The 14,291-nt window shown below is 37.5% G+C and overlaps 3 protein-coding genes across 3 annotated transcripts; all 3 read right to left on the bottom strand.

The window, feature by feature from the left end:
• Positions 1–4,084, bottom strand: LOC109233861. Its single transcript, XM_019399717.1, has 8 exons — positions 3,717–4,084; positions 3,186–3,664; positions 2,311–3,124; positions 1,659–1,754; positions 1,173–1,547; positions 948–1,007; positions 434–840; positions 1–281 (listed from the first exon to the last, which is right to left on the bottom strand). The coding sequence occupies exons 1-8, from the start codon at positions 4,082–4,084 to the stop codon at positions 1–3; spliced, it is 2,880 nt and encodes a 959-aa protein (XP_019255262.1).
• On the bottom strand, positions 6,109–6,777 carry LOC109240337 (putative lipid-binding protein At4g00165). Its single transcript, XM_019406966.1, has one exon. It carries the CDS (start codon positions 6,709–6,711, stop codon positions 6,313–6,315), a length of 399 nt encoding a protein of 132 aa, XP_019262511.1. The 5' UTR covers positions 6,712–6,777; the 3' UTR covers positions 6,109–6,312.
• Positions 13,660–14,034, bottom strand: LOC109233851 (uncharacterized mitochondrial protein AtMg01250-like). The gene has a single exon (XM_019399706.1). It carries the CDS (start codon positions 14,032–14,034, stop codon positions 13,660–13,662), a length of 375 nt encoding a protein of 124 aa, XP_019255251.1.

Raw genomic sequence — 14,291 nt, 5'->3', positions numbered from 1 at the left:
TCATTCGAGCAACTGGAGCAAACGTTCATAGTCAATCCCTTCTTCTTGATTGTAACCTTGAACTACTAGCCTTGCGTTGTTCCTTGTTGTATTTCCAACCTCATCAAGTTTGTTTCTGAATACAAATCTGGTTCCTATAACAGTTCGGTCAACAGGTCGTAGAACCAGGTGCCACCCACTGTTCCTCTCAAATTGATGGAGCTCTTCTTGCATAGCTGTAATCCAGTCTACATCTTTCAATGCTTCCTTGATATTTTTGGGGTCTATTTGAGAGAGACAGGCTGAGAAGGCAAGTGAGTTTGTTGTCTTTTATCTGGTTTGAATTCCTGAATCAAGATGAGTGATTATGTTTTCAAGAGGGTGTGAACTTTTGTGCTTCCAGTTAGACACTTGAGTCTCATGTTAGAGGATCCAGGTATTTCAGACTGTGAACCTTGGCTTCTTCTTATCTTAGCGTGTGGGGTGCCTTGGACAGCATCGACAACTCTGTTCTCAGCTTCAATTGTTGTGATTGAGGGACCAGGTTCATCTTCATCAATTGGAGATATGGTTGCACCGTCCTCATTTGATTCCTCAACGTGGCTCATCATATCAGTCTTTCCATTTGCCATGTCAATGACTTCACTAGGGACAATTGACTGTTCTCCGTCTTGATCATTTTTATCATTCAGATACTTTCCACATGGGTCATGAGATTCATTGAAGATCACATGTATGCTTTCCTCAACACATTGAGTTCTTTTGTTATATACTTTGTAGGCTTTGCTTTGTGATGAATAGCCTAGAAAGATTCCCTCATCGCTTTTGGCATCGAATTTTCTAAGTGTTTCCTTGCCATTGCTGAAGAAAAGCATTTACAGCCAAATGTTCTTAAATATGTCAACTTGGTCTTCCTTCCATTCAGCAGTTCATATGGCGTTTTGTTTAGAAGGGACCTGATCATGCACCTGTTCACCAAGTAGCATGCAGTGTTGACCGCTTTTGCCCAGAAACCCTTTGCAATGCCACTGCCAATCAATATTGTTCTTGCCATGTCTTCAAGAGTCCTGTACTTCCTCTCCACAACACCATTTTGTTGAGGTGTTCTTGGAGCTAAAAAATTATTAGTGATGCCATTTTCAACACAGAATTCGTCGAATTTGGCATTATCAAATCCTGTCCCATGGTCAGACCTGATGTATACTACATTATGGCTCGTCTTCACCTGGATCTTCTTCACAAATTCTACATACACTTGAAAGGTTTCATCCTTGGTTCTGAGAAACAAGGTCCAAATAAATCTGGAATAGTCATCCAGTATAACAAATATGGACTTCTTTCCTCCTCTACTTGGCACCCTCATAGGTCCATATAGATCCATATGTAGGAGATCAAGTGGCCTTAAGGTACTAACTTCCTTTTTGAGCTTGAAAGAGGATCTGACTTGCTTTCCTTTTATACATGCATCACACACCCTGTGATCCTTGAATCTTGACTTGGGCAGACCATGAACCAGGTCCTTCTTGACCAATTTGTTCAGCAACGTGAAACTTACATGATCCAGCCTTCTGTGTCATAGCTCAGCATTATTATTAACAGCACTCAGACAGCTAAGGTCCCCATTTTGCAAGGACTCAAAGTCATCAACATAGATATTTTTGTATCTTTTGGCCACTAACACCACTTCACCAGTCACAAAATTTGTGACTGTGCATATCTTGGATACAAATTCCACTTTGTTTCCCTTGTCACAGATTTGGGAAACACTCAAGAAGCTGTACTTCAACCCGTTCACGCAGTACACATTTTCAATAGAGTGATAAAGAGACTTCCCGATCCTTCCAACTCCCAGAATGTATCCCTTCTTGCCACTTCCAAAGGATACACTCCCTCCCTACAGGGCCTTCAATGAAAGGAAATTATTTGTACTTCCAGTCATGTGCTTCGAGCAGCCGCTATCCATGTACCATTGTTGGCTTCTCCCTTTCACTGTTCCTTGCACAAGGAAATCAAAAGTTAGACTTAGGAACCCAAACAAGTTTGGGTCCCTTGTAATGAGGAAAGGGGTGAATGAGGGCTCTTTTGGTCCAAGCAGGCATCACACGATTTTTATATGAAGGACCAGGTTCCCTAGCAGTAGTTACTTTTTCAGCAAAAACTTTGTTTTCTGTTGAGATTGAAATCTGGCCTTATAGGTTTCCTTGAAGTGCCCAGTGTTACCACAGTGAGTGCAGAGCTAGTTATCAGGTACAGTAACGTACTTGCTAGTTGTAGGGAGTCTTTTCTCTTTGAAACCCGATTCCTAACATGTTTCCCCTACTGTTTGTATACATAGCAGTGATTGCATCAGAGGACCAGGTCCACTTAAGTGATTTTTCTAGGTTACTCTTCACTGTCCCTAGGTCTTCCTGAAGTTGTCTGTTTTTCTCAAGCTCTGCACACAGACTAGATTTCACTAATTTTAACTCATCTTCAAACCTAAGGAGTGCTTCACTTACAACTTCCTTTCCTTTTCGAGTGTGCCCAGGCCTACTTTCCCTTTTTAGTTCCTCAATTATTTCCTTTAGGTCTACAACCACCACCAATAGGTCATCTCTCTCATGCTCAATATTAGCAACCCCCTCAGCTAAAACTTCTTTCTCCTTTTTAGCAAACTCAATGGTCTCTTTTAGATCAACCACAACAACCACTAGATCATCTCTGTCATGTTCTATGTTTGTAATTTTTTCAGTTAAGGCATCTTTTTCTTTCTTCTGACTCTCAATCGTTTCCTTTAAGTCTACCACCACAACTACTAGATCATCTCTCGACTGTTTTGCTTTTCCCAGTTCCACAGTTAATGCATCTTTATCATTTATAAGACTATGATAAGCATCAATTAAAATATTTGCCAAAGACATAAGTTTTTTCGGAGAATAAGACTTTAGATTTCTTTGAACATCTAAGAAGTTTACCTCATCATCATCATCGTCATCTTTATCATTGTCAGGTTTTGCCATAAGGGCAAAGATTGAGTCATACTCAGCTGCTTCACTTTCCACTGCCATCATGGAGCTATCACCTTGATCATCTTCTTCAGATTCGCTGGAAGAGTCTCCCCATGCAGCAAGAGCTTGTTTCACAGCATTGTCAGCGACATTTTTCTCTTAAGTCATTTGTCAGGAACCTGGTTCCTCTTAGCTGCTTTGTTAGTGTTGTGTTTGTACTGATCTTGATTGAGAAGAGGGCAATCCTTGATGAAGTGTCCTGGCTTGTCGCACTTATGACATAGGTCATAACCTTTTGGCTTGCTGGAGCTGCCCCTTTTTGGAATGCCTCCATTTCTGCGAACCATTTTTTGAACCTTTTTGTCAGGTAGGCCATATCAGCATCCTCACCACCTGAGTCATTGTTGTCCGTCTTGAGGACCAGTTTCTTCTCCCTTTTGGGCTCTATTCTCTCATTATCCTTCTTCTTCTTCATTTTATAAGTCTTGAGATTGCCAACAAGTTCATCAATGGTCAGCTCCTGAAGATCCTTTGCCTCTGTGATGGCATTTACTTTGCTTTCCCAGGAACCAGGTAATACACTAAGTATCTTCCTGACAAGTTTGTTCTTGGGGATGATCTCTCCCAATGAGTGAAGCTCAGTAATGATAGATGTGAAGCGAGTGTGCATATCCTGAATGGACTCATCGTCCTTCATTCTGAAAATCTCATACTCTTGTGGTTCAGCATGTCAACCTTGGACTGCTTTACCTGTGTTGTCCTTCATGAGCTGTTTGGAGAGCTTCCCATATCTCCTTAGCAGATTGGCATGCTGAAATCATGTTGTACTCATCTGGTCCAATACCACAGACGAGGATTTTCTTAAATCGAAAGTTCTTTTCGATAGCCTTGCGGTCAGCATCATTATATTCCTTTCTTGTTTTAGGAACTGTCACTGCGGGGGCTCCAATGGTCTTCGTAGGAACGAAGGGTCCATCGCAGATGATATCCCAAAGCTCTGAGTCTTTAGCCATGATGAAGTCATGCATCCTTGTCTTCCACCATCCATAGTACTGGTCGTTGAATCTTGGTGGTCTGTAGGTAGACTTTACTTCTTCAATGTTTGGCGGAGCAACCATAAGGATCCTTTCTAGGTGTTAGCCTAATAGAAAGAACCTGCTCTGATACCAATTGATAGAAATTAAGGGTCCACCAAACTATATAGAGAACCAGGTTCTCTATTACTTCCCACAGAACACACGCAGACTGCAGTAAGTAAATGACACAATGGAGTTTTACGTGGAAAACTCCCTACTCACGGGATCAAAAACCACGACCTACCCTTGTAGGATTTCAACTTTACTACTGAGCAAACTTTATATTACAAACTATTGTAACCTAGGAATTAACCTCTTAATCCCTCACTAACTTGTAACAACAATATTACAAACCACTTTGTAATAACTCTATTACAAAGACTTTACAACTCGACTAACTCTAGCAAAGACACAACACAAGGGTTTATGATTTACAAAGATTTCATACACAATGCTTCTAACTAAGCTAAGTAGGAATTACGAGTGTTTTAACAAAGGTACAACACAACTAAGGACATGTAATAACTCGATACAGGGAACTAGTCCGTTGTTATGTTGTTCTTTGTTCTTGATGCCCTTAAGAGTGACTTGCAAGGTTGATGGATGACTTGAGAAAATGCTTGATCAAGTCTTGAATGTGAAAGTATTTTGTTTTACCTTTGCTTGATGTTAATAATTCATTTGTGACATCTTTTGAATAATGCAAGCAAGTTAGGTAAAGGGCATTCCCCATAAAGTTGACTGTTGCACTGTTTTCGCACTGTTGCGTGTGCAGGCAACAACTTTACAGCTGGGGGAGTTGACTTTTACAGTCACCGTGGGAACTGGTAGCTATTTTTGTTCCCTCTACTGTTCCTTTGACTCTGAAGAGTTGAATTGTGTCCCCAACTGGAGACTTGTTGATCTTTAAGTTTTTAAGAATGTGTATCAGGTTCCTTATCTGGTTTTTAATAGTAAATTTGTTAGATCATCAAAACATAACAGGGATACACATATAACCTATCAGAGAGCATATCCTTAGCAAACATTCTCGTATATTTGTATCGACATCACTTTTCGTGTGCTAATTCGATTTGTTAGGACCGAAAAAATCAGGTGCCATGCGGAAACTAGTAAAGCAAACCTTGATCGACGATAAGTCAGACAACAAAAGAGACACAAACATTTAACGTGGTTCGGTCAATTGATCTACGTCCACCGCGGAGCTGAGCAATCCACTATATAAAAAGAGAGTACAAAATATCGAGAGAACAACCTCACGAAGAGGCAAACACAAGTGACGCACTAACACTTGTCCCGTAAAGTTCTCCCCCTAAACATGACTCTCAAATCCCATATGGCTACATTGTGGATGCTACTGAATGAGAAGGACGTATCTTCAATTTATAGAACTCCAAACCTTTTCCTACAAGAAAAGAGACTAGCCAAATATGGAAGAATTATATTTTCCTTCTAGGAAAAGAAAAATCCAACTATGGTAAATATGTTGTCCTTTCCTTCATGAGATAGGAAAATCAATTATGGTAAGAAAATCTGGACAAACACTTAACACGATTAACAACGGGCAGAATGTGCTCTTAAACATGAATTGACGTTGCATGAACCAGTGAAGTGTGTTCTTGTTGAATTTGCTCTATGCGGAATGGTGCAATTTTTTTTTCGCTGATATGTCCAGGCCAATGGTGCAGACACTTATTACACTATACCAATTTCAAGTCAATGCCATCAAAATGTTGTTACATGACAGGCTAGTTCGTAACTCTGATTATCTTGAATTAAAAGACGAAGTAGAACATCTTATGCGGGTTGGAGAAACAGAGCGATCTATTGCTTGCACTTGTTCTGAATAAGAATTTTAACTTTTACGACCTGCTAACAGTTAAAATAACTTTTTATATATCAATATAATTTTACCTGTTTGCCTTGTATATCTTGTTTTCCTTTACATCGTAAGTGTATATTTTTCGCTGGCTTTCTCTTTTCTCTTTAATGAATTGTTGTTTACCAAGATCCGTAAATGAAACTGAATCAGTTTTCCGACATCGTTTCATGAAAAGCATTCTTCATATGTTTAATTTAAAGGATTTATATATACGTTAGACTGATATTGCTTGGAAAAAATACCAAGTAAATAACATTTTAGGACAGAAAGTAAAGCCACAAGAACAACATAATTGATGCTAGATCCGAACCCATTTACAAGCTGAATTGTAACAATAGATGGCTAGTGTTTGCGCGAAATTCTGGGTACGCCACACCACTTTAAACCGTCAAGCACATTTAAAGCCTTTAGGCACTTTCTTTCCACAAGAATTAAGAACCAAACTGATGGCAATAGGAATTTTTAGGTTAAGGGCTCCCAAAGCATTGACCTTAATGGCAGTGCATAAACACAAAGCAGCTTCAACATCTGCTATCCCTTCGAAAAGAGCACAACATTGACTACTTGGTTTTGCCCCAATTACCTCATGAATCAGCCCTAGCCAATCTCCACAGACACCAAATTTTAGTGTGTCTTTGGGACACTTAGCTGGGGCTTTTGTTGGGGATGGAGTCACTGGCTTACTCTTTGGAGTTGGAGGGCATGGTACATTGTGAGATGAAACACAAGTGAAAAACACTATTACATTCAGCAAAATAAAAACAGAAAATGCCTTAGAACCAATCATTTTTGAGTAACTAGCTTAGCTTGTACAAATATTTTGAAGAAATACTTATGTACCAGGTTTAGGTTCACTTGGGAATTTATAGAATTCAACTTGTAGGATAGGCCATACTAACTAGTGGTCAGTTCTGGTTCTATGGATATTTTTATGAATTGAAGATAAGGAATGAATTGGAAGTGAATGAAATTCACAATATTAGGTTGTTTGGTCATTTTTGGCTAACCATAGCCATGTGAATGTAGGGTTATAACTAGTTCCACCCCACCCCCCCTCTCCAGCTCCATTAAACAACCACCTTTCTTTGGAATTTTCTCTCAATTTGACTTGTTAGTTTGTGGATGACAGTGAAATCATTTGTACTTCACATGATAGAAATTTAGTCGTTAGCTAGTGCTACAATTGTGTGTTCTCTAAAGTGATTCAACGTAGAGAAGTTCTGTTGGCGAAAATTATCGAGAATTAGTGAATGCTATTACGCTACAAGCTAGAGTAAAGTTTATAAATCATCTTGTGTTTAGATTCCAATATCTATATCTTGCCCCATATCTTCAATTCCTCTGCCTCGTTCATTTGGAATTGGTTAATAAGAAGGCAAAAGTATTTGAGTAATAGCTGGGGATGTTATCTTATATGTATCTTACAGGTGTAAGGTTCGATTCTTGCCGGATCCTTCCCTTTACTTTTCTACTAACTCATCAAACTTATCTAACCCTTAGAGAAAAAAAAAAAAAGGGAATAAGTATAGAGGTAGATCTATCCCGGGTTGGGGTGCCCTAGCACTCGCCATCTCGCAAAATATTGCGCACGTGCATTTAGAAATGCAGTTAAGACCATAGTTATAGTAATTAAATGGCACATGCATTCTGAATGTTTTTGTTGCTATACTGGTTGAACGAAGCCTGTTAATGCTCTACAATCCCTGTATCCTGGGTTCGAATCCTGTAGTTTTCTTTGATCCTTATCTTATTTTTCATCTGTAATTTGATATTGTTATAAGGATTACATTGCTCCTATGACCTCAAAATGATTATTGTTTATCAACTTGCCATTGTGTCATTTCTCTAATATTTAGTACTTCCTAATGTTCTATACTAACATACATTATAGATTTTAATTTCTAAATTACTAATGGCTATATATTAATTACTGTTGCTAATGCTTATTTTTGGTTTTCGAATGTTGTCTGGACACATGAATAAAATAAACTAATGCTTACAAATCCACCGGCCACAAAGTAGGAATAAATAAATTAGTTTTAAGGCAGAATAGCCTGGGAGACATTTGTACTAGTTTCGGATTGTCAACTCAGTCCCTATATTCCATAAAGTTTTATCCAAACACCTCAACATTATCAAAATAAGACTTTTAAACCCTTCTAACCGTTGACCGAGCTTATGTGGCATTGATATGGCTGAAGTGGACAAAACGAGTGATTTACACACACATTCAATGCGTGAGTTGATGCTTTTTCTTTATTAAAAAAAATAATATCAATAAATAAAAGAAATACTAGCATAGTACCCCTCCCCTTCGTTCCCCTCCACCCTTCTCTGTTCTTCCTCATATCTCCCCTCCCCATTCGTTCTGCCCCCCCCCCCTCCCCCTCCCCCCTATCTTCTTCTTCTTCTTCAGATCCCCTCCCTTTCCCTTTTTCTTCATCTTTCTTCGTCCTTTCTTCCATTATATTTTTTTCTTGGTGTGTATTTCTTCTTCCATCATGTCATTTTCCCCTTCTCTGTGGCTCCTCCATTTTTTTTCGGTGGTCTAAGCTGTCAAATTTTTTCACCGCCCTTCCAAATTGGAGTAGAGGAATAAGTCAAAATCCAAAAAAATTAATTATCTGCTCATGTATTTTTCAAGAGGATTTTTCATGGATAGATAACTTTCTTTAAAGAGGGGTGAAAATTATAAGAAAAAAGAATTGATATTGGAGGTGATGGTACTCATGGTGGAGGAGCCATGGCAGGTGGCGTTATTCTTTTAAGAAGGATGAGTGGGTGGGTTTGAAGAAGGGAGGAAGGGTTTTTCTTCAATTTTAATTTTTTGCTTTTCTTTTTTTATTTTTTATTTATGAAATTAAAATTTTGTTAAATAATATTATTTTGGCATAGAATCTGAAGCGGATGTTGATTTGTCATCCACATCAAGCAAGTGAGCATCACACGAATCCGAAGAGGTTTAAAAGTCTTATTTTGATTAAGTTAAGGTGTTTGGATGAAACTTTATGGAGTATAGGGACCAAGATGACAAACCGGAACAAGTACAACTAATTTTAAAAAAGCAAAAAAATAAAATTCGGCAAAAATTGATTTAAACTTTTCAACTCAACCTCATTATCACGGTGGCTTCAGCCCCTTTCTTATCCTATTAAGTTAGTTATGAGTAAATCGACATATACATGTTGAAAAGTCAAACAATTCACTTCTTTAAGATACATGAAGAGTTGGAAAGTCTGACTCTTGGAGAAGGGGTTATAAGTGCCATTATATTATGGACAATAGTTTAATACGTAAAATTTAAGAAAAATAACTTGGAAGGCAAGATATATACAACTTTGAAGCAGTTGCAGGTATCCTCAAAGGTATATATACGCTCCATTCATAACCAGTAAAAGTCACATACACAGCTGAAAAACTTTGGTTAATTTCTAAAAAAAAAAATGGGCTTTGGAAGAGGCTTTACATTCGTTCTGGGCTCTCTTTGTGGAGTTTATGTAGCCCAAAACTACAGAGTTCCAAGAATATGTGAGTGGATCCATTCCGGTTGTGTCAAGGCCCGGGAGCTTGAGAAGGCTTATCGCAGGCCCGAGAATTTCAGTCCTAATGAAGGTGGCCCGGCCCATGACTGTCGGTTCAGGGCCAGGGATCATGAGAGAACTTATCATAGGCCCGAGAATTTCAGTCCTAATGAAGATGGCCCGGCCCATTATTGCTGGTTCGGGGCTAGGGATCATGAAAGAATCTATCATAGGCCCGAGAATTTCTATGGTGATGAAGCTGGCGAAGAACACAAAAATAAAGAGTGATTCGTTATTTATGTCGGGGGAGTGAGAAATCTTTCTACTTTTTCTTCTTTTTTATTTGTTTTATCAGCGAAATTGTTTGTTTGTAATTCAGTCAAAGATTTGTATATTAATGTGTATTTAAGTGCTTGTAACTAACTAACTATGTATGAAATATAAATGTTTTTACCATTCCTTAACGGATATTGGAATAATTAAGTGGTCGAATTAGCTTTTTAATACTACTATACTGATCTCGTATATTTGCCTATTCTCTAATAATGAAACGTACAAAGAAAATCATGTTAAGCCAGATACTTTAATGTTATGCAATGTTTGGTTACAATTTAAACTGGAGAATTTGCTCTCATTTTTGTGTTTGGGTTTACTAATAGCCTGTTTGGCCAAGCTTTTTTTTGGCCAAAAAAAATTTTTTTTTTTTTTTTTTTTTGCCAAAATCACCTTTGGCCAAAAATTGAGGTGTTTGGCCAAGCTTTTGGAAGGAAAAAAAGTGCTTTTGAGGAGAAGCAGAAGCAGTTTTGGAGAAGCAGAAAAAAGTAGCTTCTCTCCAAAAGCACTTTTTTGAGAAGCACTTTTGAGAAAAATACACTTAGAAGTAGTTTTTTAAAGCTTGGCCAAACACTAATTGCTGCTCGGAAGTGCTTTTCAAACTAATTAGCCAAACACAAATTGCTTCTCACCAAAAGTACTTTTGAGAAAAGCACTTTTGAAAAAAGCACTTCTCAAAATAAGCTAATTTTTGCAGCTTGGCCAAACGGGCTATAAATCATTCAGCTAATTATTGGCAAGCAAAATAAGACAGCAGGAGCAAGATGCGTTTTGACTAGGGCTGTTCATTTGGATCGGATATTCGAAATCCGAACCTATCCGTTCAATTTCGTATTTCGGATTGGATCGGATTTCGGATTGTGTTTATTAAAATTTTGAATTTCGGATTGGTATAATTTTAATCCGACCCGAAATCCGAAATTATTAGGGCATGTATAAATACTAAACTTTAATTTCGGATAGTTAGTACTTCCTTTATATTTTCCTCCAAGTTATTACCTTTACAATTGATGGATTTAGCTATATTGGCACCATAGTACTCACATAATTGCAGAAACATGAATTTTTCTTACTGTATTGCCTTTTTTATAAAAGAAAATAAACGTATGAGTTTGCAACTTTGAGACATAATAATCCGATCCGAAATTCAAAAATCTGATCCGATCAGATATTAATTCGGATCGGATTCGGATTTCATTTTCTAGAATCCAAAATCCGATCTAATCCGATTCATGCACAGCCCTAGTTGGGACAGTTGAGTAACAATTCAATGGTAAATTTATCATTCCGGTCGCTCGAAAAATTAAGACCTCTGTCAAAAAAATCATAGTTGTAGCTAATCATCTAAGAAAAAATGACATTGTATAGCGCCGAAAAAATATTAGCCGGAAAATGTATAAATTTGTATATTTTTTGTTTATATATACGTTCTGTATGTTATATACAAAAATTATATAAATTTTGTTCTGTATGTTATATATAAAAATTATATAAATTTTATACACTTTTTAGGCTATAAGATGTAAATAATTTTTGACGCGGGCTAAAAGTAATAATACAACTCCTAGCTGTGAAAGAACATATGATCACTAATCACTATAATGTAGTACCAAATTTTTTTATCAGGTCAGGGTAATTCCTTTAATACAAGAAGTAACTCATATTCGTATGTGAATTTTTTTAAAAAAGAACTCTAATGTCTCATAGTTATGGAGTCATTAGCCCCTGATAATTCTAGTTTTAATAATAAACAAACTCTAATATCTCCATCTTCATAGTGGTACGAGTTTCTTGAAAAAAAAGGGAAATTGACTCTTCTTGGAGAAGGGGTAAGTATTTACAATTATTTAGAGAACACAAATTTTTTAAACAAATTAAGAAAATTTAACTTGGAGGATAAAATATCCAACTAATTAATAGTTGTGCACTATAAAAGTCGTCATCTCATGCCCCATCAAATCAAAAGAGAAAGTATTTTTTCAAGAAATTGTAAGCTTTCTTCTTATATATAGGAAGAAAGGCAGAAGTGGAGATGGGCCTTGTCGGATTCATGTTCGGCGCTCTCTGTGGAGTATATATTGCACAGAACTATAGTCTACCCAAAATCGATGAGTGGGCCCAATCTGGGTATACTAGGGCTAGGGAGTTTGAGAGGGCCTACCGTAAGACACAGAATTTTGATCCAAACAAAGCCCATAAAGATTCCCAGCCCAACTAAACCAGACATCTTTTTTTCATTTGTTTTTTTATTTTTATTGAATTTATTGTCAACAATCTCATAGCAGTATTTACCTTTTTCCTTCTTTTTTTTTTCTTTACCAGGTTCTCAGATGTGTTTTCTTTTAGTCCATTGCAGATGTATAAAATTGTTTTGTTTTTTAATTTAATGATGAAGTAAGTGTTTACTCTTCATTTTGGAATATGGAATCGGAATATGTTTTCAAATGCTATATTTTGTTGATGCAACGTCCCAAAATGGGGGGAAATAGTAGTACTGTCAGACCTCTCTATAACAACCTTTCTTTTTTTTAAGTTAAAATTATATTCTATTGATACTCAAAATTTTGTACAATTGAGTCCGAGGAGCAGCTTTGACAGTCTACTCCCAATTAAATCACAATCATCTACTAACAATTTGTGTCTATCTATCCTATACTACTTCTCAATGCAGACACTTGTTAAACCAATTATAGCAAGGCTTCAACTTTTAATCCAATCTATGGAATCAAATCCAACTGCTGCAATGCTTCTTTCTATTTGCCTATGCTCTTCCCTCTGATATGTATGTGTAGCACTATCTCTCTGCAGATTTGAAGATCATCAAACTTAGCTTTATCAAATCTGATTCTGCTCCTCTCCCTCCAAATCAGTGCAACAGTCATGGCAAAAAACATCTAGTTATAGCATTTATTCCTCTTCTGCTCTTGGCTTTCTTGCATGCCCATTTCAACTCTGTTTCCCAATCGCCAATGTTCCTCTTATATCCCATTCATAAACATAGTCTGGACCACAGTTTCTTTGTGTTGGTGCATAAAAAGAACAAGTGCTAAAATACTCCAGACTATGTCCATAGAATGCACAGGCTGCAGGAACTTGAATGCCAATCTTCAATAGTCTTTCCACTGTAGCTAGCCTCTGTCGTGTTGCAAGCCATAGGGTGAATCTATATCTTGGATGTATATTGTGTGCAGCATCAAACTTTTTCATTCAGCTCTGGGGTAGTCTGGTATCAGCTTCAAGTACATCAGTTTAATCTGGAACTTTGCATTCTTGCACATTGTCTGCAGCCTGCTGTGAATGTTTCCTTGGAGTTGTTGATGCTCCATGATCAAACTTCTACTTTCTAGTATCTTCCTCACCACCCAAGATACAGTCTTAGGTGTAGCCATTGTTTCCAAGTTCCTATTCTTTATATAGAAGTTGTGCACCCCCATTATCTATAAGCAGTCCTTCTTCCTAGTTATATCCTGCGGATGTTTTATAATTGTTGTTTTGTTCCATATTTTTATGTCTAGTATATTGAGTCCTCCAGCAGCTGTTGGCCTGCACACCTTTTCCCAAGCCCCTAGTGCCCCCTTTGAGATAGTAGCAGTACCAGTTCATAGGAACGTTCTGCATATTGCTTCAATTGCTTTCATCACCTTCTTTGGAAGAACAAAAATCTGTGCCCAATAGGTTTGAATGCCAAATACAACAGCCTTTATCAGTTGATACCTACTAGCATAAGATAAAAGTTTTGCTGACCAGCAGGCGATCCTTGCTATTATCTTTTCAATAAGAGGTAAATATTGATAGACTGCTAGCTTCTTAGAATCTAAAGGGATCCCCAAGTATTTGAAAGGAAGCTTTCCTTCAGTAAAACCCAATGTTGCAAGGATTTCCTATTTTTCAGCTTGAGAGATTCCAGCCATGTATATAGCACTTTTGTTGACATTTGCCTGTAAGATAGAGACAATTGAGAATCTGTGAAAGGCAGCATTTAGGATCTTGATAGACTCAAAATCAGCTCTGCAATACATCAAGAGGTCATCAGCAAAGCATATATGTGTAATGTTCAACTTTCTGCACTTAGGATGGAAGTTGAAGTTTCCATTCTTATGCAATTGTCCAAGTTCTCTACCCAGATATTCCATTGCAATAACAAACAAGTATGGAGACATTGGGTCTCCTTGCCTAATCCCCCTTTTTTCTTTAAAAGGCTTTGTCAGTCCTCCATTAAATATCAAGGAATATGACACTGTAGTAACACATGCCATTATCCATTGCACAAACTTGAATGGAAAACCAAGATCAATAAGCATTCTTCTAAGAAAATTCCATTCCGGGGTATCATAGGCTTTTCTCAGATCCACCTTTGTCACACCTCCTTTTTCCTACACCCGCCGGGAAGGGGTATAATAAAGGGAGTTATTTCCAACTTGAAGTGACAATCGGAACGGGATTTATTATTAAAATTCAGAGGCGCCACTTGGGAGATTAATGGTGTCCCAAGTCACCGGATGAATCCCGAACC

Source organism: Nicotiana attenuata, chromosome 1 (genome assembly GCF_001879085.1).
Source record: "Nicotiana attenuata strain UT chromosome 1, NIATTr2, whole genome shotgun sequence".
Taxonomy (NCBI): Eukaryota; Viridiplantae; Streptophyta; class Magnoliopsida; order Solanales; family Solanaceae; genus Nicotiana; species Nicotiana attenuata.
This window is presented reverse-complemented; position numbering and strand designations above follow the sequence as displayed.